Source organism: Panthera pardus, unplaced genomic scaffold (assembly GCF_024362965.1).
Source record: "Panthera pardus isolate Hobbes unplaced genomic scaffold, ASM2436296v1 HiC_scaffold_13, whole genome shotgun sequence".
NCBI classification, from domain to species: Eukaryota; Metazoa; Chordata; class Mammalia; order Carnivora; family Felidae; genus Panthera; species Panthera pardus.
The window spans coordinates 83,143,384-83,170,943 of NW_026526688.1; the positions used below are offsets into that span (position 1 = coordinate 83,143,384).

At 38.2% G+C, this 27,560-nt stretch overlaps 1 protein-coding gene across 4 annotated transcripts in view; it reads right to left on the reverse strand.

Annotated features, from left to right (window-relative positions):
* GAB1 (GRB2 associated binding protein 1) overlaps window positions 1-27,560 on the reverse strand; it is a 123,831-nt gene that overhangs the window by 37,246 nt on the left and 59,025 nt on the right. For all 4 annotated transcript variants that reach the window (XM_019420408.2, XM_019420420.2, XM_019420415.2 and 1 more), the window contains exon 2: window positions 4,758-5,052. In XM_019420408.2, the coding sequence (XP_019275953.1) occupies window positions 4,758-5,052 (295 nt within the window). The remainder of the gene's footprint in view (window positions 1-4,757; window positions 5,053-27,560) is intronic.

A 27,560-nucleotide genomic window follows, 5' to 3' on the forward strand; every position in this document is an offset into this window, starting at 1 on the left:
CAGGTCAGATTTTTCCCCTTTCCTTTTGTTTTCAGCAAAAAGTAGTTATTCTCATAGGGACTGGGGATAGTTATTTTCTCAGACTGTAATACCCAAGCATAGGATATTTCTTCCCACATCTTGCCTGACACAAGCATAGGGAAAAATGATTTCGTGTCATTAGTTTTAAGCCAAGAGTAAGAGCATACTCAACTTTGAAATGGGAAGAGCACAGGGCTCAGGGGACAGATTCTAGGTAAAAACAAAAACACCTATTATTTAGTGATTGGTGGGGAGATCTATTTAGAAGCAAGAGAATATAAAGCAGGTGGTAAAGCAAATGGAAGAACAAAGACATTCTGATGTTTACTTTGTCATATTAAATTGTATGAATGTGATCACAAAGGATAATAGCAGTTCTCTGCTGTTTGAATCTTTAAATGTGTGGATTTTTGTTAAGGCATCTAGCAAAGTCAGCTACTACCAATGAATAAAATGCAGTGGTTAACTTTGAAGCATTTTTGCAGTTTTGCTACCATGCATGAAAAATCAAAATTATAGAAAAAAAATTTTTTGTGGCTCCTAGATACTACGCAATGAAGGACTATTCATCTTTCACTGATATATGACCTACTAATTTATTTACAAGTTCATAATTTATGAGACACTCAAGTCTTCAACATCATAGTCAGACATTTCTAATTGTGGCTATTTGGGAGAAAGCCAGGATGAACTTGCAAAAAATTCTATACTGTAGAACTTACAAAAACAAATGTAGTTGCATTTAGATATAGCTCATGAACTACACTTAGCACTGGCAAATTGAACTCCTTAGCGGCCTGTTATGTGAACAAATAAAAGTGAGTTATGATTAGTACAGCTGTTTGTGGTAACCAACTCATTATATACATCAAATTTGATTAACAATACTGGAAATTTTCTCACAACCTCCCCTTTTATTGATATTGTGAAGATAAAACATTCACAAATTAAGAGTTTCATTCAAGACAAATGTATTTAAAAAAATTTTTTTTTAATGTTTATTTATTTTTGAGAGAGAGACAGACAGAGAGAGACAGAGCATGAGCAGGGGATGGGTCAGAGACAGAGGGAGACACAGAATCCGAAGCACAGTCCAGGCTCTGAGCTGTCAGCACACAGCCCGACATGGGACTCGAACTCACAAACCACAAGATCATGACCTGAGCCAAAGTTGGACGCTTAACCGACTGAGCCACCCAGGCGCCCCTAGACAAATGCATTCTAATCTATTTTAAAAGGATTTGGGAGTTTGCGCCCCTCCCTATATTGGTAAGTTCATGAAGCAAAAAACAGACATTGTGACTGATTATGACTACAAATACATCGAAAATGTTTCACTAAGTATAAAATAAAGTTCTCGGTACATTATCAGCTATTACAGAGCCATTTAAAACTACCTATGCTTTTCCTGACCTTCTTAAAACTAAATTAACTGCTATCGATGCTTATTTATTTTTTCTTTAACTGGACACTTATCTAACAATATTATAATTCCTAGATTATTTTCCTGTCTCTGTTAGACTGACTATAAGCTCTATGAGGGCAAGAGCTGTATTAACACAGTCCCATAGTTTCATACTTTGATATATGTATATAATCATACTTTAATAATCATACTAAATTATATATAATATATATAATTATTAAATATATTAAATTATATATATTATATATATATTTTTTCCACACACATTATGTATCTTGCACTCATCAACTGTAATGAATTATTATTCTGAGTATGAATCCTTCCCCACTAGACGCTCAGTTCCACATCTGTAATGTTTGCCATTTGTCTCCCTAACTAGTCACCTAATAATATATAGGTTGCAGGAATATCCAAAGCCTAGTAGAGTGCTGGCAAATTCAGTAATTTGGTAAATTAATGAATCAATTTCCAAAACAGATAAAACCTTCCTTCTTCCCAGAGATGACTGGGTGTTCATCAAACTTCCAGATGATGAGATGAGAGTCATGCTAAGGTGGACAAATGGACCAGACTCCATGCCTTGAAACTCACAAAGTTAATCTCAGATACTTGTGCATTTGAAATTCTTATTTTGGGGGTTCTCAAGTCTACCCACCCCTGAAAGGGCTTCCAAAAATTAGACATATTCCTTGACTGAAGAATGTATCTCCTCTTGGAGGGTATCTCATTTCCTTTGGCAATATATTTAGGAGAATTATACAGAAAACAAAAAGAGACGAAGAATCCCTACTACTTAGTCTTTCAGATCAACTAAATCTATACAGGCAACTGATGAAGACAGAAGTCTACTTTTATGTCCCTAAAAACAAAATCTAAATTGAAAAGAAAGCCATCACCAAAAAGCGTATACAAGGACTTAAATTATTTTAACTGAAAATCCATCATATAATGAAATTAATGTGGTATCTTAATCGAAAAATTATCATTACTGCATGGTCATTAAACAGCCATTAGAGAGCTATCTTATTTGTGACTTTAACTTTAAAATCCTCTACTGCACTCAAATATAGACCTTATATGCAAGAATGGAAAGGAGTTTAACTGGAGTTAGGAGTCATACCTCCACACGCACTTAAATGTGAACATACTTATTAGTAATTTCACAAAAACCACTAAAGCTTAATTCCACAGGTGAAACAATTTCTTGAGGCTTTTAATCACTAGAACTCTGCTGAAAAGCTCTAGTTCATCAGCCACCTCCTGTCTAAACTGGATGCCTCCTTGCCTGTTACAGTGCTGCTCCCTCTCAGGATTCTGGATTCTCTCACCAAGGGGTTTCCCCACCCCACTGGGCCAATCCCAGCCCTGGAAGGCTCCTCCTTGTGGGCTGCTGACTGGCCAGAGAGGAAGCAGCATGCTGACCTGAGCTAATTAGAGATGACTGCTGTTTCACTTCAATTCAAAACTTGATGTTGATTGTTGATGCAATTTTTCCAGCCCTCACTGAAACTCCAACACTCCTAAATATAGATATTTGGAAATGCACACTGTAAATGGCAGTATAACCATGAAGATGCTAAGTTCAAAGACCTGAGGGCGCCTTTCTTTCTGATTTTTGGATTTACAGACCTAAATTTGTGTTGGGGTCCCCTAGATATGTGTTTGTTGTCAAAGTAAGAGAAGTAGAGAAGTGGACGGGGAATAAGTGGTCAAGACAGCTATATAAGCACCTGAAGAGGAATTCTGCTTGTAAAAATCTTTAAAAAAAATTTTTTTTATTAATGTTTATTTATTTTTGAGAGGGAGAGGGGAACAGCGTGAGCAGGGGAAGGGCAGAGAGAGAGGGAGACAGAGAATCTTAAGCAGGCTCCAGGCTGTGAGCTATCAGCACAGAGCCCTAGCAGGGCTCAAACTCACAAACCGTGAGATCATGACCTGAGCCAAAGTTTGATGCTTAACTGACTGAGCCACCCTGGTGCCCCCACGTGTAAAATTCTTTATGAGATCTTTACTCAATCATTCAGTTCTTCCCAGGACAGATACTCCAGAACTCAGTGCCTCAACCAACTCTCTTTCCTCTCCTCCCACCCCCACTTTTATCATTCACAGCCCCCTGCTCTAGTCACATATGATTCTGTTCCACCTCAGGGTCCTTGCTCTTCCTTGCCCCTAAGCCTAGAGGGTTCTACATCCCTTTTTTCATTTATGTAGAAATACTACTTCCTGGGGCGCCTGGGTGGCTCAGTCAGTTAAGTGTCTGACTTCGGCTCAGGTCATGATCTCACGGTCCATGAGTTTGAGCCCCACGTCGGGCTCTGTGCTGACAGCTCAGAGAGCCTGGTGCCTGTTTCAGATTCTGTGTCTCCCACTCTCTCTGACCCTCCCCCGTTCATGCTCTGTCTCTCTCTGTCTCAAAAAAAAATAAATGTTAAAAAAAAAAAAAAAAAAGAAATACTACTTCCTTCAAAAACCTACAATTTACCTAAGAAGCTTTTCTTCACTACCTGTTATCCAAACCTTGAGCCTCTTCTTCCTCCATGCTGTTTTTAGGATCTTTGTGTTAAATAATCTCATTTGTTACTTTTTTTTATCATGTTTTGTGACTGTCACTTGCTTTTCATAGGTATTGATAATCCTCTTGACTATTTCATAACTTCATAATCCAATATGGTCTTCTAAATTTTTTTTAATATTTATTTTTTGAGAGACAGAGAGAGAGAGAGAGACAGAGGAAAAGCGGGGGGTGAGGGCACAGAAAGAGGGAGACACAGAATCTGAAGAAGGCTCCAGACTCTAAGCTGCCAGCACAGAGTCCAACGTGAGGCTTGAAAGAATGAACAGTGAGATCATGATCTGTGCTGAAGTCGGATGTTTAACTGACTGAGCCACCCAAGTGCCCCATAATCCAATATAGTTTTTAAAATAACATCAAAATAATTGAGTCACATAAAAATGCTGTTTTTAAAATAGGTGAAAAATAGTCAAGTATCAGCAGTGCTATAAAGTTCAACTTAATATTTATATAGAAACTCAGGAAATGCTCTCAAATAAGTATGTCTTCTTGTTACCTTCTTCTTCAAGACATTTATTTAGATACTGCCCCACATGGTTAAGTCTCTCTTTCTAAACCTATGAAAAGCTTCTCCCCAAAATGATTAGAGGGTTATTAGTGCTTTTTCCAAATGGTGTTAGCTATTATAAAAAAGAAAATATTATACTGTGTAACTGAAATAACAAAGAATTTTATAATAGTTCTAAAAATGCAGCAATAAAGGAGAACTCAGGTTGAATAATAAAATCTTGAGCTTACCTTCCTCCGTAGGATTAAACCCACAGATGTCACAAATGCAACGAACCCACTTATTCATCTCTTCCTCACTGTCTGCTACCAAGTAGAAAATTCGGTCAATGGTGTTGATATCAAAAATGTAGCTGTTTTCAAACTCTTTTTTGTTAAATGTCAATCCAGCATCAACTTGCTGACATAAATTTAAATCAATAATACGGATAGGCTTCTTGGCATGATCATTTTTGTAATATTCCAAGACATCTGGATCTCCAGTTAAGCGACCACTGCGTAACACAAACCATCTCCTCTTCCATGCCTAGGGATGAAACAAAAATATCCATCTAGTATTAATTTGAGAGAGATTTTTCAAGAAGATGCACATTTATCAATGCACATTTCACAAATGAATTGTTGAAAGTCACATACATGTTTTCTTTGTTTCCAGGGAATAATCTACCACTCTTTACTGATGCCTCAACTTAAAAATGTGTCTATATATACATATTTATTATTTTCTATTATATCTAATAGAATATTAGAAGATATTGATGTATATTAGATGGTATTACATAATGTAACATCAGGTCAATAAACTAAGGAAGACGGAGTTTTTACTAAATACAAAAAAGCAGTGGTTTCAACAAATGGTGCTGGGAAAACTGGATATCCACATGCAAAAGAAGTTGGACTCTACATCATACAAAAATTAACTCAAAATGGATCATCAAAGACCTACACATAGGAGCTAAAATTAGAAAACTCTTAGAAGAAAACACAGGGGAAAGCTTCATAACATTAGATTAGGCAACTGACAGGACATTAAGAATGCAGAAGAAACACAAAAGAAAAAAAAATAGGTAAACTGGATTACATCAAAATTTAAAATGTACACATTGAAGGACTCAATCAATAGAGTGAAAAGTCAGCTCACAGAATGAGAGAAAGTATCTGCAAATAATTTGTCTCATAAAAGATTAACGTCTAGAATATATAAAGAATTCCTACAACTCAGTAACAACAAAATAAACTAGTTTAAAAATGGGCAAAGGACTTAAACAGAGTCTCCAAAGAAGATATACAAATGGCCAATAAGCACATGAAAAAATGCTCAACAGCCTATCATCAGAGAAATGCAAATCAAAACCACAATGTGATACAATTTCATACACATTAAAATGTCTTTTATAAAAAACAAAAAACCACAGAAAATAACAAGTGCTGGTCAGGATGGCAGAAATTAGAACCAGTATGGAAAACGGTATGGCAGTTCCACAAAAGATTCCAGTTGTAAATATCCAAAAGAATTGAAAACAAGGTCTCAAACAGGTATTTGCACCCCATGTTTATAGTAGCATTACTCACAACAGTCAAAAGATAGGCGCAATCCAAGTGTCCATTGATGAATGAAGAAATGAACAAAATGTGGAATATACATAGAACACTGTTCAGTCTTAAAAGGGAAGAAAAATCTGACACATGCTATAACATGGATGAATCTTGAGATGTTATGCTAAGTGAAAAAAGCCAGTCACAAAAGGATAAAGTATATGACTCCACTTATACGAGGACTTACAATAATCAAAATCTAGAGACGAAATGCAGAATGGTGGTTGCCAGTAGTTGGAAGATGGGGATAATAGTGTTTAGTGGGCAGTGTTTCAGTATGGGATAATAAAGAAATTCTGGAGATAGATACTGGTGACGGTTGCACAACAAAGTGAATGTACTTCATGCCACTGAAGCTGTACACTTAAAAATGGTTAAAATGGTAAACTTTATGTTAGGTACAGCTTACCACATTAAAAAAAAGGCAAGGTTTTTCATGCCTTACTATCAAGCCATCAGTACGTAAAGGGCGGGGGGGCACCTGGGTGGCTCAGTCAGTTAAGTGTCTGACTTCAGCTTAGGTCATAATCTCACAGTTCGTGGGTTCGAGCCTTGCGTCCAGCTCTGGGCTGACAGCCCTCTCTCTCTCCCTCTGCCCCTCCCCCACTCATGCTCTATCTCTCAAAAATAAATAAATGTTAAAAAAAAAAAAAGAATACATAAAGGTACTTCTTCAAAAGACTCCTTTGTATTTTAAGCTATAGATCTCTTCTCACTCACTTCTGTGTGAGGGTAATGGAGAAAAAAGAGTTTAAAAGCTTTCCTCGTTTCTCACCTGAAAAGCAAGCAAAGAAATGGGCTGTGTCTTTCTTCCGGTGAGTCTATTTTCAAAGACCACATGGATAAGATCTGTATTCTTATGGGTTGCAATTTTCCTCCTCCTTTCTCTCTCTCTTTTCCCTTTTCTTCCCAACAAACATATACTAGCAATCTAGATCTACACTCACCATGTACTTCCTCCACAAATTTTGGTCAATTACGGGTTTCATACTATGCCTCAACAGGCCTAAAATTCTTTTACTATTACTCTCTAAAATCTCGTTGATTAAATAATAAAAACAGAACTGAATGACTGAAACAGTGCTTCAGCAGTCTTTAAATCCAACAACTCTGCCCAGAAACAATATTAAGTCTTAATCCTCCTTGAATGTTTTTTTTCTCTTAAAAAGATTTTTTTAATGTTTATTTATTTTTGAGAGACAGAGCATGAGCAAGGGAGGGGCAGAGAGAGAGAGACACGCAGAATCTGAAGCAGGCTCCAGGCTCTAAGCTGTCAACACAGAGCCCGAAGTGGGGCTCGAACCCATGAACTGTGAAGTCATGACCTGAGCCAAAGTCAGCCACTTAACCGACTGAGCCGCCCAGACCCCCCAACGCCTTCTTAAAACCTGGACAACTATACTTATAACTGAATTAGCTTGGGCGATAACTTTAGGTTTAACATTTTAATAGACTCTAAACTGTATCCATTCAAGGAAATGTAGCTACATTAAAAGGTAAATCAGTGAGCTAACCAGTCAATAAGTTATCTATTCTATTGTAAATACCTGTGGGGAGAACTACAAGTAGGTAATTCATGACCGCTACTCTTAAGGAGTTGACTAATCATGAAGCAAATATTTACAATACATGAAAATATTTGATAATACAGCAAACCTGTCAACGTACCTGCAGAACTATTGCTAAATGGAGAGGCATTCCTTCATGGAAAAACTGGATGCAATCCTTCAATAAGATTTAGTAGAAATATCACAAAGGCCTAAAAATATTACGTAGTTCTTTAATGTCAACAAGGTTTTAAATTAACTTCTCAGTCCAACTATAACTCCAAGCAAAGAGGAACTAGTCGTGTCCAGAAAGAGATGGCAGTGGGAAGTTCTTCTAGATGCTTTAGAGAACACTGAAAAATCCTAACATGTTAAATAAATTCACATGACTTTAGCACTGGTTTCTGGATTACAAAAATCCATTTAGTTAGTAAGTAAGACATTTATTTACTTCAAAATAAATAAATATCATCTCTTAGTAAAGTTATGTGATACCTCTCTATCAAGCGGTAAGCCTGAAAAAGTAATAGAGAAGAGAGACGAAATGTAGTATTATGTCACTTCTTTAGGGCCATCAAGGAATCATATCTTTTAGTAAGTGATTTCTCCAGATAGTAAAGATTCTGTCTTTAAATGCAGAAATGACTTTTTAAAACTTTAATGTCTCTTGTCGAAATCTTTCTACAATGCCTCACTACATAATTCATTGAACACAATCCACCCATTCCCCAATGACTCAGACGAAGTATTATAGGCATCAATCTCTATACTGCACTTTCAGGGAAGCTCTGAGAGGCTGCTCAACTATTTGCCGCTATACTAAATAGTGCCCTACTGCTGTGCCTGTGTAGTTGATCTATAATCTTTTTAATACAGTTAGCCTTGTCAGTTGTCACTTCTCTCTTCTAATAATACAGTTAATAGGATGCCAAACTGCTTCCTGCCTCAAGAGACTTTGCGCATGCCATTTCCTGAGTCTAGTATGTTCTCTTGCCAGGCGGACTCCGACCTTTGGGCCTTCCCTTCCCAGCGACCCCCAATTTAAGTAGAGCACAGTTTTAGGGACCTTATTACCCATGTAATAAGGTACCTTACTACCTAAAGGATTATTATCATTTTGCAATTTAAATTTTCTTTGTTATTTATTTATTTAGTATCTAACTCCCTAGGCAGACCGTAAAATCCACAAAGATAGTGACTTGTCATTACATATTCCATGCATAACACAGCACCTGGTACCTAGAAATACTTGTACGATAAGGAGAATCTCCCCTAAGACTCTGAAGTTGTAAAATTTTGCGAATATTAGATTAGATATAAGGGCCACGTTGAACAGAAGGCGTGCTTTCAAAAACTCTTCCACTTGAGAAAAAGACCTGGATACTGAATATACACATAATAACATAAACATAACTAAGAGAGCTTTACCAAAACACATGCACAAAACACCTTGGAAAAAATGACAAAAAGAAAGGAAAAGAATGTGTCCTTCTGCTACAGCTTATGGGTCACTCTTTGTCTTCTGGTTAACTGTGGCTCCCCAGCCATTTCTTTGCTTCTCTGTTGAAATGATATTGTTAAAATGTAAAAGGCCCTTGGAAACTAAAATAAATAGCCAAGACATGAGTAGCACTGGGGAACAGGAGTAGAATCAGGGAGTACGAGCTAGGCTGTACTGGCGATTACAGAGGATAAGAGATGAACCCTTACAGCAGGAAATTACAGCATTAAAACACAGAATTTAGCCAACAGCACCTGCCACTTATTTATTTATTTTTAACATGGTCCAAATGTGAATGTTTGTCTCAGTCACAAAATGAGTCACTCTTATTGAATCTGGCACAGATTAAACTGGAAAACAAAAGCAATTACATAAACTACACACTTTAATAAGGCAGATACAAAGGTTCTCTGGATTATGGTACAAAGCACAATTTAGCCACAGAATAAAGCTTGATGCTCGACAAGAGAACTGACATCAGCGCCCTTGCTAATCACAGCACAAAAGCTTCTCTATGTTTTGTCAGAGCACAAAATGGGCCCACATAAATCAGTCTTTGTTATCTGAAAATATCTGGGATTCTTAAAGTTTGCCCTATTTTTATCCTCGCTGCCTTGGTAGCCCCAGAGAAAGCTGTACATTGCCTCACCAATCCTGCAGCAGTAGCAGACAAAAGAGGACAAGTTTTCTAGAAATCTTCAAAAAAAAAAATACTCAAAGCAATTTTCAACAAAACTCATGTGGAAAATCATTTTCACTACTGGCATGCCATTACAAGCAGGTCTGCTTAAGAGGAACTATGCAAAAATCTACTTTGTTGTCTTTCCTTACGTTGCAATAATCATTTCAAGTTGAATAAATGACGCAGTAATAAGACTTCATCAGCAGGTCTGTGTTTTAAAGTAGCTTAAAAGCACCCTACTCTGGTCCCCGGGTCTTGTCTCAGGGTTTTAAGAATAACTTTGGCTACTACATTAACATCAAAAGAGAAGAGCCTGTACAGTCCATGGATGCCAATGGAAATCTATTTAGATGAGATGACAAACTAAATGTCCATAATGCATTGCCATTTACCCATTCCCTACATTCAGTGACTGCCTACAGGATAAAGCCCAAACTCTCTGGTAGGCAGGGCACATGGGGCCCTCCACGCCTCTCTCTGTCTCCCCAACCTTACTTCTTGCCTCTCTGCCTTCCAACCACATTGGAAATTATTGCAGTTCCTCTAATGCTCTGCTTCTGTCCTGCCTCTGGCCCTGATACATGCTGCCCTGTGGCACATAATCTACTTCTAGACTCAACTCAGACCCCTTCAGGGCACCATCCCTGAGTGGACCCCTCTAAGCTCTCCATTTCCACCTTGATCCTAATTATGATGTTTGACATTCCCAAAAGTGAGTTTCCTGCGGGCTGAAGCCGTATTTTTTCACCTTTCATCTTTGTTTTCCATTGCCCAACCCCAAGGAAGTACTCAGTCTACATCTGCTGAATATGCCAATCACAGGAGGCAAGGATAAAAATACAGAATTTCTCACATTACCTATGTGTCATGGGGATAATGATATAACTATACTCTGCCCAACCACTTGTAAATGGAGAACTGTCGGGCAAGGTAGAGGTATATAAGCTATAAATTAACTTGTCTTAAAAACTCTACAGATAATAGTTATTTTTAAACTTCATTTTAAAGGAGTTGTTCTTTTAAATTTAAGCAAATTTCTGCATTTAAGCAAATTACGTAAATTGAAGATAAGCTTGTCACATTGAAACAAGGTCTTAAAATAGGTTTATCATATACCCTGCAGAGTATCGGTGTGCATACATTGGCTAGAAAGTACAGATGGAGTCCCATTATCTAGTGGGAAGAAGAAAAAAAAATTTCAATCTAGATTAGCCTCAAACCATCACCTGCAATAATATTAACAAATTCACAAAATATGCCTAATTTGTCTAATAGGGCAAGTGGGCTCAGTTTTAAAGAAATACACTGTAACTACTGCACTGATGTTTTCTGACTTCTCTGTGGCATAAGTGACAGAGAACATGCCTGGTGTAACCCTTGCCAAGACTGCCTAGTGCCTTCCTTTACAGGAAGAACTAATTATTAAAGAAATAAGTATATGGGTGGGCAAAAAAGAAGAGGTCAGGGTGGTCCAGTGTTTCTCAACTCTAACTGCTTATAAGAAATATCTGGAGAGGGGCACCTAGGCGGCTCAGTTAGTGAAGCATCCAACTTTGGCTCAGGTCAAGATGTCAGGATTCGTGAGTTTAAGCCCTGCATTGGGCTCTGTGTGGACACCTCAGAGCCTGGAGCCTACTTTGGATTCTGTATCGCCCTCTCCCTCTTCCGTCCCCCACTCTCTCTCTCTCTCTCTCTCTCAAAAATAAATAAATATGAAAAATAAATAAATAAATAATAGAAATATCTAGAGAATTTTACTTTAAAAAAAAAACGATGCCTGGGGCCTCATCTCAGATAGATAGTAGGTCTGGGACATTAGCCCTGGCACATAGTTTTAAATGTTAAAGAGATGATTCTAATGTACCACCCAGACTGAGAACCACTGGTCCAATCAATAGACAGAATTAGGTTGCTCAACGAAATGGAATTTCAAAAACAATCAGAGATCCTTTCAAGCTTATGTCTATCTAATTCCTCATGCCTTCTACTCTTGCCAGTGAGGTTAAATATACTTCCCTCCTTGTTTTTGTTGAGTATTTATCCCACTGGTGAACGTCTGAACTCCTTTCTGTTGTTGGAAAACTAATCCATTCCTTAAGATTCTATCCTAACCTTCCCCTTTCCTCTCCACACCTTCCCTCTGGACTCTTGGCAACTCATCAGTTACTGCTCTGAAATGTCTCTTGCTACAGTTCAGTTTGGAACCATCTGTTATTTTACTACATACATTTCCAAATGTTCCAAATGTTTATGAATTATTTTCCCAACTAGACATCAAGTTCCTTGAAAGTGAAGACCATTCCAAGGGGCGCATGGGTGGCTCAGTAGGTTGGGCGTCCAACTTCGGCTCAGGTCATGATCTCGCAGTTTGTGGGTTCGAGCCCCGAGTCGGGCTCAGTGCTAATGGCTTGAAGCCTGGAGCCTGCTTCGGATTCTGTGTGTGTGTGTGTGTGTGTGTGTGTCTCTCTCTCTATTCCTCCCCACTCGCGCTCTCTCTCTCAAAAATAAAAATTTAAAACATTAAAAAAAAAAAAAAAAAAAAAAAAAAAAAAGGCAAGCCAAGACCATTCCTTAAATTATTCTGTATCAGCAATAGCACTTTACAACTTGTGAAGTCCTCAGAGCCTTGATGGGATGTTTTTAAAGTTTTCTGTTCATCAGAATGATTGCAGAGTCAGCAAACTTAAATGAAAAGATCTCAGGGAAAGAAAAAAAGTCTAAAGTTGTTATTAGGGGAAACTCCAAACTCCTTTCATACAACAGCATACAAGGTTCTTTAAAGTCACACTTACCTGCCGCCTCACCTCTCCAATCTCTCACCTTCACAGACAACTTGCACCAAACACCCATGTTATGTTGTCTGGAGTCTATCACACCCTCTCTCTCTCACGCAATGAGTTCCCACACTCATTCTTCAAGACCAAGCTCAAGACCTATTCTTTGAAGCTTTCCTCAGCTTCCCCCTCATTAAGGCATCTACCTGCTACACTCTTCTGAGCTCTCAGCATACAGGTCCCAAGCAGCCCATTAGCAAGCCCATTCCCTTCAGAAAGAACTCTGATGCCTGCATTTAGGTCTCTCATCATTGCCAAAGTTTGCCTGGACCCAATAAGCTGAAGAACAGCAGTTTCTACATTGTTTAGCCAACTACCTAAGAGACATCATCACTGTACTTTTATTAACCCTACATCATCCTAGGAAACTGGGAAAGCAAGGACAGTGGAACGTTCTTATTTGCAATCTCTTAAAAGATATTTATTTCACAACTGATAAGGAAAGAAAATCATTACCATGAATTCTTTGCTATAATTCAAAATTTATGTATAATCATAGAAATGTGTAAAATTTTAGAGTTGAAGACATGTGTTTCATAAGATGAAAATGCTGTTTTTAATAAGACAGGTTTTAATCTAAACTTCTTCATAAGGTTAATGGTTAAATTAAATGACGAGACTTCTATACGGTAATAAATAGATGCAAAACACTTAAAATGTGAGATAGATTTATATATATGATAAACGACCACAAGATAACTGTCAAATAAAAAAAAAAGCAACTTTCTGAATTACACATATGGTATGACTCGCATTTGTCTGAAATGATTGTGTGCTTATACACACAAACTATGTTTAGATAACAAGACTGGAAGGAGACACATTGACAGTGTTAACTGTGGTTAATTCCAGGAATAGGGATTGGAAGGTCACCCAAGTTTCATATTTTCATTTTATATACTTTTGTATAGTCTGATTTTTTCAAGGAGTTCCCATTTATTACTTATAATGTAAAAAAGTTACATATTTAAAAAGCTTATGACTAAAAATGCCTAAAAAGAAAGTCTATTAATATTTAAAAATTTAGGAACGATGTACACAAAACAAAAAGGGTTTTCATATGTATGGAAATGTATACTCTTCTTCTTACTCTGAAATTAGTGAATGAATTTAGCCTTTCTTTTAAATATAGAATTCCAGGATACATCTGGAAGGGCTCTTAGTCAGGAAATAGCTTAGACAAAGTATAACTACTTTGTTTCAATGACTGGAATTTAGGGGGTTAAAAAAGGCAAGTTGGGAGCACTTAAAAGATTTCCCATAAAGTTTTGATAGTTATAATATTCTTAATATTTTAATTTTCTTTAAAAACCATGTCAGTAAATGGTAACATACTTAGATATTTAAATATCTAAAAATAAGCACTTTAGGAATTACTTTACCTATTAAAAATATTAAATTTCCATAATAATACAACTAAGGTAAATAAAATAAAGAAAAACAAATTAGCCATGAAACAAGGACAAAAGAAAACCATTTGCTTTAAAAACTTGAGTTGTTTTCCAGGAAACACCATCTTTTCTCATAGAGCAAAATAAGGAAAAAACAGGCTCGGTGGAAGTTTCCACTCCACTGGCTCTATCATTATGATCATCTGTTCCAAACACACACAAGCCTAAAATTTCCTGTTTTCAAACTATTGTCACCATTTTCTAGCCTGGTGCTATCTGTGCTAACTTTAGCTTAGTAATATAAACAAAAGAATACACCAAAAATAATGCAGAACAATACCTAGATGTAGGCTAACAACTGTTCCACAAACCTTTCAAATAGTTTACATACATTGCCTGGACAAAAACAAACTGCTGGACCTGAAACAACTTCATAATAGCAAAACTAACAACAACAACAATAAAAAAAATCAAATTCAATTCAGAAAAAAATATTATAGTACCTGGAGGAAACTCAGGGAATTTGCAATTAAATAAAAGTACATATAATTTACTTGTTGAAATCATTGCTAAACTGATGCCCACCTCAAAGCCCTGGCCTAAGTCCTACATAAAACAAACAAACGAAAGAAGCAACAGCAGAAGCTGCTGAGTGTTCAGTGTATACAAGGCAGTTTTTACACCTTTTCTGGGTCATAGATCGCTTTGAGAATCTGATAAAAGCAATGGAAACGTTTCTTAGAAAAAGGCATATAAATAACATTGTACACAGTTTTAGGGGTTCACAGGACCTCTGAGGCACATGTTAAGAATGTCTGAAATAGAACAACACTTTAATATTTCTTACTACAAAGAACAGTTTGGTATGAGACCTTGGACCCCAACCAGGGAAATGTAGTTACTGAAGTTCCACAGGAAAGTAGGTCACCTCATAGCATTAACTCTCAATACAGCATGGTGGGGCAAGTCAAATATATTTTTACTTGTGAATGCTAGTTCAAGTATCTCATCATATTCCCAACTGTCAGGGTTGAGGGGACACACTCTAAGTCTGGGGGTTTTCATGGCTTCTTTACCCTGACCAGGAGCAGGCTGAAGAGAGGCAGGATCCTGGCTGGCAGTGGGTCCAAGATAAGTTTGCAACATCCTGAGTGGCTAGGGGTAGAGGCCTGGGTGACGTATAGCTGAACCTGTACTGGGAAGAAAGATCGCCAGCTTTGGGTTTCATGTGATCTCATCCTTTTCTTACTATGATGTGCCCCGAGAAGGAGCAAGGGTCATAGGAGAATGGAGTCAGGAAGTCCACTCTATCTTTTGGGAATCAGACTTCAGCCTTGCCTCTGGCCTAGACAAAAAGTAGACTGCCTTACGGCAATTATTAGTCTTGTGCTCTAACAGTGATTTGGGACAGTATTTTATATTTATTTGATATTTTGCCACACTTTGTTCAGCATGAAACTAAACACAGAGTAGGTAATAAATACTTGTTAAATGTAACTGGACTTCAAGAAATATTTATGTGAGGGGCGCCTGGGTGGATCAGTCGGTTAAGCGTCTGCTCAGGTCATGATCTCATGGTTCGTGAGTTCGAGCCCTGTGTTGGGCTCTGTGCTAACAGCTCAGAGCCTGGAGCCTGCTTCGGATTGTGTCTCCCTCTCTCTCTGCCCCTCCCCCACTCACACTGTCTCTCTCTCACAAATAAACATTAAAAAAATTTTAAAAAAAGAGAGAAATATTTATGTGAAATAAAATGAGAGTGTTAAATGATAAAAAAAAAAAAAAAAAAAAAAAGGAAAAGGTCGTTGGAATGTCATATGTAGTCTGGCCAGTTAGCGATTTAGAAAGGGAGCCACAGCTAGTGATATAGCAAGTATATACATATCTCTGTCTTCTGCGTATCTCCCTAAGAATCTGTGGACACAGAGGTAGCACAAAATGTCCAGGCAGACTCTTATCAACCTAGCTGAAAATAGAAAAAGTAAATACAACAAAGGGCTGTGAGCATTATCATGAGCTCCAAACACATCCAGGGTCACTGAGCCATTAATTCCTTTCTAGGAATCTCATCTAAGGAAATAATGCAAAATGCAGCTAAATACGTGGGCACTGAAATATTCAACACAGTGTTGTTAATGTGAGTATATAATTGAAACAATTTAAATATTCAACCATAGGTAGGGTGACCAACCATCCCAGTTTTCCCATGACCATCCCTGTTTTAGAACATTGAAAGTTCCACAAGTTGGGAAACCCCTCAGTCCTGAGCAGACCAGTAAGGTAGGTCACTGAAGGGAACCGAGTAAATAAGTTAGGATACATCTCCACAAAGCAGTCTTACACAGTCATTAAAATGATGCTTTTGAAAGGCATTTTTAAGACTTTCCCCTCGGGGCGCCTGGGTGGCGCAGTCGGTTAAGCGTCCGACTTCAGCCAGGTCACAATCTCGCGGTCCGTGAGTTCGAGCCCCGCGTCAGGCTCTGGGCTGATGGCTCGGAGCCTGGAGCCTGTTTCCGATTCTGTGTCTCCCTCTCTCTCTGCCCCTCCCCCGTTCATGCTCTGTCTCTCTCTGTCCCAAAAATTAAAAAAAAAAAAAAAAAAAAATGTTGAAAAAAAAAAAAAAAAAAAAAGACTTTCCCCTCATGGTTTATAAAGTTTCCAAAACACTGAGAGATCTTGGCAAGGAACTAATCTTTTCCTTTGGAGTAACTGGAAACTGGTGTGAAGAAATACTGGCAACTTTCCTTTGTATCGTTCTACCTGTCACCTGTGCTAGGCAGAGCTGACTGTTCCAGGGTGTCCCCAGCACCTTGTGCAAACTTCTATCAGAGCATTCTCACCTTGCATGTCAGGCCTTTCTCTAGCTGCTTTCCTCCCCAAGACCCTGTCTTATTCCCCTTTAATCGAAGTGCTTAGCACAGGGTACAACATGCCAGGACTCGGAGGCTTAAAAGGTACATATGACAACTGTTACCTGAACAAATGGACTAATGTCTCCTGGTGACCCTGAGGATGCTGTCTCTGTTGTTCACTAACTTAGTCTCCACATAAATGCATGATACACCAAAGGCAATAGGGGGCCTTCTTATTCTGTAAGAGTACAGCCATAAATCCTATCAAATCTCCTCCACAAGGTTCAGTCACCAAAAAGTGAAACTAGCTTAATCAAGAAATAACTCAATATGAAACCATGCCAATGTACTTAGGAAACTACCACTTCAGACAGTGCCTACAGTATTAGGAGAACATCTACTTTGCGGAAGTAGATTTAACTGTATGTAGTTATATTCTCTTTCTTCCTACACATACCGATATATATTCAGAACTGTCGCATATGCATATACGTGTGTAAAATGATATTCCAGTGCTTGAGGGTAGAATGTAATGTCATCAGAGAGAATATGGGCAAAATGCCATGGGCTACGAAGTAATGTCAATGTACATGTTTAACTGATGAACAAGATGTGAGAATTTTAGCCAAACATTATTAAGTGGTAGGAAGTTGATATCACATCTTAAAGTCACAAAAATTTCCAGCAAAGATACAAATTCAAATTGCAGTTTCGAGCAGTGCTGTCCAACAGAACTTTCTGCAACTTGGGAAATGACTGTGCGGACCATCCCAGCAGCTACTAGCCACATGTCACCATAGGAGACTTGAAAAGTGGCTGGTGCAACTGATTTTCTTTTCTTTTCTTTTTTTTTATTATTTTTTTTTACTGTTTATTTTGAGAGAGAGAGAAAGAGTGTGAGCGGGCAGGGGCAGAGAGAGGGAGACACAGAATCTGAAGCAGGCTCCAGGTTCCAAGCTGTCAGCACAGAGCCTGACACAGGGCTCAAACTCATGAACTACGAGATCATGACCTGAGCCAAAGTCAGATGCTTAACTGACTGAGCTACCCAGGTGCCCTTGATTTTCTAATTTATTTAATTTAGTCACATGGGGCTAGTAACTATTATATGGACAGTGCAGTTTTAAGGTCCATTCTTTGACTTGAGAGGCAATACCAAATGCTGTAGAGGCTGTAGCTCTAAATAATAAGACCCACAACCAATGTTTAAACCGTGTAGCGCAACTGTAAGTTATTGTGCCGGAGATGGGAACAATTATGTGAACTTATTTCCTCATTTTACTGTGTTCCACAAGCTTACTATGCCCCACAAATACATCTAATCTATGTTGTTATTATTTCTTGGAAAAGAACATGTTTGCTGCAAGAGAGATTTTTTTAAAAAGTGAATACCAATAACAATCTAGAATTTAAGAAATTTATCTTCCATAAAACCGACACATTTCTAAACTCTATTTCTTGTTCAGCTATCCAATCCAAAATAATTAATGCTGGAATAGGGCTTGTATTTTGAGTTCCCAGCAAGACATACAAAAAATGTTCTCATTTTCTGTTTTATGTTTCTTACTGAACATTCACAATTCACAATAAAGCAAAACACAGATACGTTGAGACTTGGATCACAGCTCAAAAACAACACTTTCATATTAAGAACTAGAGGAAAAGCATTGAAGTGTTACAGAAACAAATTTCAAATTTCCATAATTACATTTATACATAATAAACCAAAGTAATGCTTAGTACAATTTTCTGCTAAACATAAAACTCATACACCAAAGCTTCCAGAACCGAAGAAATGTGGCAATGAGAATTTCCCTTAGAAAGACACTTCCAAATAGGTAAGTTATGCATTCTGAAGTCACTGACTATAAAACATATCAAGTTCAAAATGCAAGGAAGAATAACCTCATGCAAAGAAGGGAACTGACTACAAAGTTGAACATGATACAGAAGTTAGGCCACAGATAAATGACATCAAGAAGATCTTTGATGCAAATGTGGGAGACTCGGCCTAAGCACTCCTGCTGCTGCTGCTGCTGGTGACTTCGCATTCCCCTCCATGGCACTGGGGGTGGGGGTCACCGTTTCACAAAACATGATTCTTTGCGTAAAATCACTTTTTCATCCATGTAACATGCAGACAATGATCTCCTCATACAAGAAAAGCTATTGATCATTGACTTCTTTTTGTTTTCAACAATTCAATGCCATCTTACCTATTTTGTGATGTGCCAGCCCTAAAATGAGCCTAGCTTTCTTTTTTTCCGTCAACTTTCTATCTCCCCCTCTATACCACTCAAGCCTTATAACCTTTGACCCACAGGAAATAGATACAATGGGTTGAAAATAACAGTGACTGTAAGGACTTCTGTATGAGGATTTAATGCTTGAGGACTAGGAGAAAAGGGCTGGGGGAAGGAGAAAACGACCACCTATTTGTGCCAGAGGAGTAACAGTGCCATTTGGCAGCCCCCAAGTCATCTTTGAACTCCAAGCAAAACTGTTACCCAAGTTACGCAGTTCATAAAAGCTTAAAAATTATGTAGAGTATGCAGAATCATACATATATAGATACACCACACACAGTCAACACAAGATAACTTATCTGCTTTAAATATGTTAGAAACCCTATGAGACAATCAGAGTCATTCACAAAGTGCTGCCATCTGAGGTAACAGACGACAACTGACTGTGTCTGACTTGCCAACTTGAAAGTTCAGTAAAGTCTGTAAGAGCTAAAAATAACCACACAAACATGTTTACAGCATTTTGAAACTACAGGATCCGCAGTGTCTTCTAAATATAAACCTTGAGTTTGGAGGACAAGGATTGGCTTTGGGTTTTCAGGGACGTCATCAAGACATCCCACACTTCACCACAGAAACTCACATTTCAGTATTTTATTTTCAATATGCAATTGGTGGTATTTAACTAGAGTGAAGGAGGGGCAGATTTGGAATGGGGAAGATGAGCAGAAAAGGAAAAGATGGTACCTCTTCCCCCCAGTTAATTAGAGGGCTCCAGAATACCACAAACCCCCAACTCTTTATGGTGGGACATGACCTTCTGAAAAAGGATATCCTGTCTGTATTTTTCCATTCAACCTATTCATTCTCCGATCCAATCTCTTACCCCTTCCACATTCCTGTGACTTTAGATGCTGCTGCAACACATAAATGTAGACAGGAAGTCAAGTGGAACATATACATATATGAAAAAGTCCCCACATCCCAGCTGCTACATGAAAGTAGGCATGTTGAAGGCATGTTGAGCATAGGCATGTTTAATTTTTATTCTATTCCTAAAAAGTGAGATAATTCTAAATCACTAATCATTAGGGACATACAAATCAAAGCCACAATAAGATATCACCTCACACCAATCAGAATGGCTACTGTCAAAAAAGACAAGAAGTAACAAGTGTTGGCAAGGATGTGGAGAAAAATGGAACCCTTGTGCACCACTGGTGGGAATGCAAATTGATGCAGCCACTGCGTCAATATGGGAAAACAGTATGGAGGTTCCTCAAAAAAAAACTAAAAACAGAAGTACCATAGGATCCCATCAACAGTAATTCTAATCCTGGGTATTTACCTGAAGTAAATGAAAACACTAATTTGGAAAGATATATGTACTTCTATGTTTATCGTAGCATTATTTACAATAGTCAAAATATGGAAGCAACCTAACTGTCCATGGACAGATGAGTGGATAAAGAAGATGTGGCATACGTACATACAGTGGAATATTTCTCAGCTATAAAAAAGAATGAAATCTTGCCATTTGTGAATGAACGGATGGACATAGAGGTATTATGCTAAGTGATACAATCCAGACAGAGAAAGACAAACACCATTTATGATTTCACTTAAATGTGAAATCTGAAAACAAAACAAACAACAACAGCAGCAACAACGAAGAGAGAGAGAGAGACTCATAAATACAGAGAACAAGCTGGTGGTTGCCAAAGTGGAGGGGAGCAGGCAGACAGGCAAAACGGGTGAAGGGGATTAAGAGGCACAAACTTCTAGTTAAAAATAAATAAGTCATGGGGATAAAAAGTACAGCATAGGGAATACAATCAATAATATTGTAATATATTTATTGCACTGAGCATTTTGCAATGTATATAATTCTTGAATCACTATGTTGCCCATCTGAAACTAATTTAATATTATAGGTCAACTATACTTCAATTAAAAACTTAAAAATTAAAAAAAAAAAATAAGCCAAACACATGGAAAATTTTCCAACTAAAAACCAACTGGGATTGGTGGGGGTGGGGTGGGTTATACTAAGACTTTTGAACATTCAAAGAAGCATTTTATTGGTGCAGAAAAAAAGTCCATTTGTTCTCTGTGAGTTATGTAAAGTTATTCAAGTTTATTTATTTTTGAGAGAAAGAGAGAGAGAGCGGGGGAGGGGCAGAAAGAGAGGGAAAGAGAAAATCCCAAGCAGGCTCTGCACTGTCAGCACGGAGCCTGGTGTCGGGCTCGAACTCACAAACTGTGAGATCATGACCTGAGCCAAAACCAAAAGTTGGATGCTTAACTGACTGAGCCACCCAGGCACCCTTGTGAAATTATTTTTGATATTAATTTTTGGACAGGATTTGTTTAAATTTTATCCTCTGCCTTTAATTCTTAGACATCTTGAAAATGTAGCAGCTATTTAAAAAATAAAGAGAAAGAAAAACCTGCAACAGACTTCACCCTATACTTTCATGTCAGAAACTTCAAGTGTCTGCACCTCTATTTTATTTTTTTTAAACATTTATTTATTTTTGAGACAGAGAGAGACAGAGCATGAACAGGGGAGGGGCAGAGAGAGAGGGAGACACAGAATCCGAAACAGGGTCCAGGCTCTGAGCGGTCAGCACAGAGCCCGACTTGGGGCTCGAACTCACGGACCGTGAGATCATGACCTGAGCTGAAGTCGGACGCTTAACCGACCGAGCCACCCAGGCGCCCCTGCACCTCTTACTTTAAAGTACTGTGGTGGGGATCGCCTGGGTGGCTCAGTCGGTTAGGTGTCCGACTTTGGCTAAGGTCATGATCTCACGGTCTGTGAGTTCAAGCTCCACATCGGGCTCTGTGCTGACAGCTCCAAGCCTGAAGCCTGCTTCAGATTCTGTGTCTCTTCCCTCTCTGCTCCTCCCCTGCTCATGCTTGATCTCTTTCTCTCTCTCAAAAATAAATAAACATTAAAAAAAATTTAAAGTACTGTGGTGGGATCTTTATTTCTGGAGGTTATCCAATTTCCAAGTGAAGTGTTCTCTAGAATAAAATGGTGTAAGTCATATAGGCATTTTCTTAAATTTATTATTACTAAACTACAAGGAACAATGAATTCAACTGAAAAATTAGGGAGAAATTCTATATAATCCTACTAATATCAAAAAAACATTTGTTTCCATATATTCATCTAATTCTTATTCATGTACATATATACTTTTTAGGTAGCTAGCTTTTTAAATAAGATTAATGTATTTTTGTGTTTTTTTACTTTATTTTGTTTTTGTTTTTTTTTTTTTTGACAGAGTGCAGTAGGTGAGGGCAGGGAGAGGGGGACGGAGGACCTGAAGCGGGTTCCACACTGTCAGCACAGACCCTGACATGGGGCTTGAACCTACCAACTGTAAGATCATGACCTGAGCCAAAGTCAGATGCTCAACCGAATGAGCCACCCAGGCACCCCGAATGTATCTCTGGTTTCACGAGCTTCATTCTTAACTTTCAGAGGTTGAAAATTCTCAAGTTTAAAATTTGAATCCATTAATATTTCACTTATTGTGACTTTTCCCAGGTCTGTCTTATCATGCTAGAATTATGGAAATTGAAGGTGAAGCCCTGGCTAAAATGTTTTCTGAAACCCGATAAAGAAAATATATTTAATGACTGTACAAACACAAGATACTTATTTACCGTGGACTTTCTTAGCACAACATCCTAGATACATGTTAGTAATTAAGATTTAAAAAAAATTTTTTTTTAATGTTTATTTATTTTTGAGAGAGACAGACAGCATGAGCAGGAGAGGAGCAGAGAGAGAGGGAGACACAGAATGAAACAGGCTCCAGGCCCTAAGTTGTCAGCACAGAGCCTGATGCGGGGCTCGAACCCACCAACTGTGACATCATGACCTGAAGCTCAAGTCGGACGCTTAACTGACTGAGCCACCAAGGTGTCCCAAGATATTTAATTATAAACTCAAAGAATGTCCTGTTAAGTCCTGTCCAATTTACGACAGCATGCAGTTTATGCTATACACAAATAATAACCAGAACAAATGTGTATAATCCTCGACAGAAAGGCTATCACTTGCTTTACCAATAATTACTTTCTCATACTGTACAGAACGATTTGTTAAATCTAACAGATGAAGAATTTATGCCACCAAAAAGATCTTTTAATATTTCACTTATGTTAGGCGTTGTAACCTAAAGACATTCCTGGAATACATACCTCTCCCTCTTGAACACTTACATGTTTATACCTTAAAAACTAAAAGATTTATAAGATTATCTATAATGAACAAAGGATAGTTTGTTCCAAAAAACAAAGTAAAGTTGGGGAGAAACAAAGTATCTCTAGTGAAAATTTGACTGACTTTAAAAAATGAAATAAACAAAAGCACGGCTCTTTATTTTGTTGAATGATTGGCCAAGAAAAGGCAAAGCAATGAGATTTTCACTTACAGATTAAGTAACCCAAGGTTGGCTGAAGTAAACAACTTTTTGGTAACTAAAATGCAATTCTTGGTGGAGCAAAGACAATGGTTAAGAAGAACAAAACACGGGGTGCCTGGGTGGCGCAGTCGGTTAAGCGTCCGACTTCAGCCAGGTCACGATCTCGCGGTCCGTGAGTTCGAGCCCCGCGTCGGGCTCTGGGCTGATGGCTCGGAGCCTGGAGCCTGTTTCCGAGTCTGTGTCTCCCTCTCTCTCTGCCCCTCCCCCGTTCATGCTCTGTCTCTTTCTGTCCCAAAAATAAATAAAAAATGTTAAAAAAAAAAAAAAAAAAAAAAGAAGAACAAAACACAACATCTCTGGCTGTCCTCCTAGACACAGATTAAGAGGAGGGGCTTGTTGTCTCACGTAACAACTGAAGTCCCCACTCCAATCCCACATGGCATTCTAATATTTATGAGCAGTTAAAAAAAATTAAGCCATTAATAAAAAGTGTCCAGCACTGTAGCCATTAAGAATTTCTTCTGGTTCCTCTCATCCTAGTTCTTTCATCAAATGGTTCAGAGGGCAACCGAAACTTACCATTTGTTTATGCCCAGTCTCCCAGGCTCTACCTCTTTTCTTCACTGCTCTATTCTCAAAACCTGACACACACAGTGCCTGACAAAAAGGAGGGACTTAAAGTTAGGTGAACAAATGAATGAGAGTCTTCATGTGTAAGGTGGACCTTATAGGGATCATCATTATGGTCATCCATAAATAATTATTAAGTGATTTGATGGTGGAAACATGCTATGAAAGCAAAACAAACATGATGACGACTAATTAAAAAATTATCATTAAACTTGTATAAAAATGTTTACATTTTAAATGTAGAAACAAGCATATTAAGAATCACTTTAGGGGCGCCTGGGTAGCTCAGTCCGTTGAGCGTCCAACTTCGGCTCAGGTCATGATCTCATGGTTCGTGGGTTTGAGCCCCACGTCGGGCTCTGTGCTGACAGCATAGAGCCTGGAGCCTGCTTCGAATTCTGTGTCTCCCTCTCTCTCTGCTCCTCCCCCACGCATGCTCTGTCTCTCTCTCTCTCTCTCCTTCAAAAAATAAATAAAATATTAAAAAAAAAAAAAGAATCACTTTAAATATGTACTACTATATGAAATACAGCTAAATAGAAAAACTCTCCCCCAAGCTATCCCGGAGCAGCAAACATAGGGCTTAAGGTTAGAGTCAATGCATACACCGGTATGGGTTTCTTCTCCATTCTTCTGTCTGCCCCCTAGTGGAGTCCTTATGAGCAGAGAAAACAACAACCAAAAAGCAGCACAAAAATGAAAACCAAACAAAAACAACAGAACAGAACAGAACAGAACAAAACAAAGCAAGATGCACTTACTTTGGACTCCTACAAATCAGTCACTCAAGAACACAAAGTTAATTTATGAATTCCTACTAAACACCATGATCCAAAGACAAGACTCTTGTATCAACCTAGGCAGGTTCACTATTTCCTTGAGTACCTTTGGACTTCTGATCATTGCCTTTTAAGGAAGAGTTGGCATCTCTAAATTGAATCTAGGTAGTACATGGTTTTCTCAATGTTTAAGAAGACCAAACAACTTACTGCTAGTTTCTAAGTTGACATGATCTGGCCGCTATTTTTGGTTTTCAGATATCTCAGACATGAATAGCTAAAACAAAGTCATTTCCATAACAAAGATTCTGGAAAACTATAGATTTCCAACGTACTTCAAGTCAAGGAACAGGTAAAGTGAAACAGACACCAGGGTTCAGTGGCGGCGTGATTGAGTGACTCCTCTCAAAAAGCATGCTTATCTCCATGGGATCTGTCTGTCTAGAGAGGAGTGTGGGTTTTGGTTATGATCTCATCATCAGCAACAACCGACTCTCCTCTAAACTGTCTGCCCATTTTATACTAGAGTTTTGCACTAACATGCACACTCTTTATATATGAAGATGACAGATGTAAATAACCAATCATGTGGCACCCTCCATCCCCCCGTGACTGGTGATACACATTTGCAAGACAACCAGCCAGCATATACAAATCACACTCACTGAAGAAAACATCAGAAAATGATCTCTGAAGGGGAGATGCAAGCATTAGACACAGCTTCTGGGCTACAGTGATCTCGTGGTTCCATTTCTTAACTTCTAGAGCAATAAGAATGCATAATTCATGATAATTATAAGCAATTCTAGATTTTCTCCCATATTTAAGTACTTGAACATGTAAGGCTCCTCCCGCATTAGTAGGAATTCTGTTTCCCAGAACTATATCAAAATCAAATGAGAGGATCCATTGAAAAACATTGAGATGAAGAAAGGCACGAAAACAGTTAACTTAATGACCATTTTTAACAACCTTTGAAGAAGTGCATTAGTACGTTAATTCTGGCAGGTTCTAAAAGCAGTGAGCTTCCAGTGATTTATGACTACGTTTTACATGTATGCCGTATCAGCTTAAAACACCCTCACCAGCTCTTTCATGGAGGAAACAGAGTAGCCTAAATCAGGAGAGAGAAAATGTTCAAAGGTTTATTTTAATAAGCAAATGCTCAAGATACAGGAGTACAGGACTTAACATTGTTTTTTCTGTTCTCAGACTGCTGTGAAGGCTATGAAAGGCGCGAGGAAGGAGGAGGCAGCTGACATCCATCTTCCTCATTCGCTTATCTTTCCCCTCTGGACAACACCCTCAGCGACAGGAAGTATCAAAGAAGACAGGATACAACTCTTATGCTTTTAATGCTTTCCCCAATTTCTCTGTTGTTGCTCAGATCTCTACTAGAAAAGCAGGAAAAGGCAAATCCCAACGAGGGACCCCCAAAAGACTTATTCAAATCATCAAGGTTCATATGTCAGGAAAAAGGAGGTGGGGGGGAATTTCCCTAGTCTCTGTACTTGGATATGGATCCATGGGTTAATGTTTATCTCTTTTCTGTTTTACTACCAGATTATTTATAGACGGTAAAGCAGCTAAAATAATTGACTTTAAAAATTTACTATATTTAGGCAATGATATCACTCCTAAGTTTTAAATACACTAACATTATGATACAACCCTTAAAGCATGCTTATACATCTAATTTAATGTTTTGGAGTCTGCTCAAATTATTCATTAAAATGAACAACAAAGGAACAAAACAATGAAGAGGCAGCTGTTCAATTTGTGTATCTCATTTGCAGTATGTTGTGTATTTATAGTTAAAAAGAGCAAAATAAGCTACTCAAGACAGAATTGTTCCCACTCTCAAATAATTGTATTTTTAAAATCTGTGCAGTATCGTTAGTAGACTTAAGTTTATACAAGCAACACTAACTTTTTTGTGTGCTACAAAATTAAACTTTAGCATTCATCCAATTTGTAATCATATTTATTATCTTTTCTGCTGGTTTGTTTAGCATTTTCTTTCTCCAAGTAGACTACATACAAGCAACTTAAGAGCAGAGATTGAGTACACTCCTGCTACCAAGCTCACAGCACAACAGATGAAACAGTAATAATATAAATAAGAGTATTTACATGAAAATAGCCTATAAAATTCATACCTACAGGAGGGTAAACATCAAATTCTACACTATCAGTTAACACAGTAATCCCCACTTGTGTTATCCACATCCCCGGTTCTGTTCTAAAGACAAACATGTCTTCATTTTGGCTTCTCTTGGTAATTTCTCCAGCTGGTTATTCTTACTTTAATCCCCCCACCCCCACCCCGCTTTGCTCTATCCCTAACCATTCTCTGCCCTTCTCTGTGTTTGGGGAAGAGGTGAATGTATTTACTCTCTTTTCCCCTGGCTTTAGCTCCTAGTTTCCAGTGGTGGCCGCCTAATTCCTAAGCACAGTAACCCTGGGCGGTGGCTCCTCCACTGTTGCAGAGCTCGCAGGTCTTATGTACGTTTTTTAACTTAGCTTTTATTATGTCT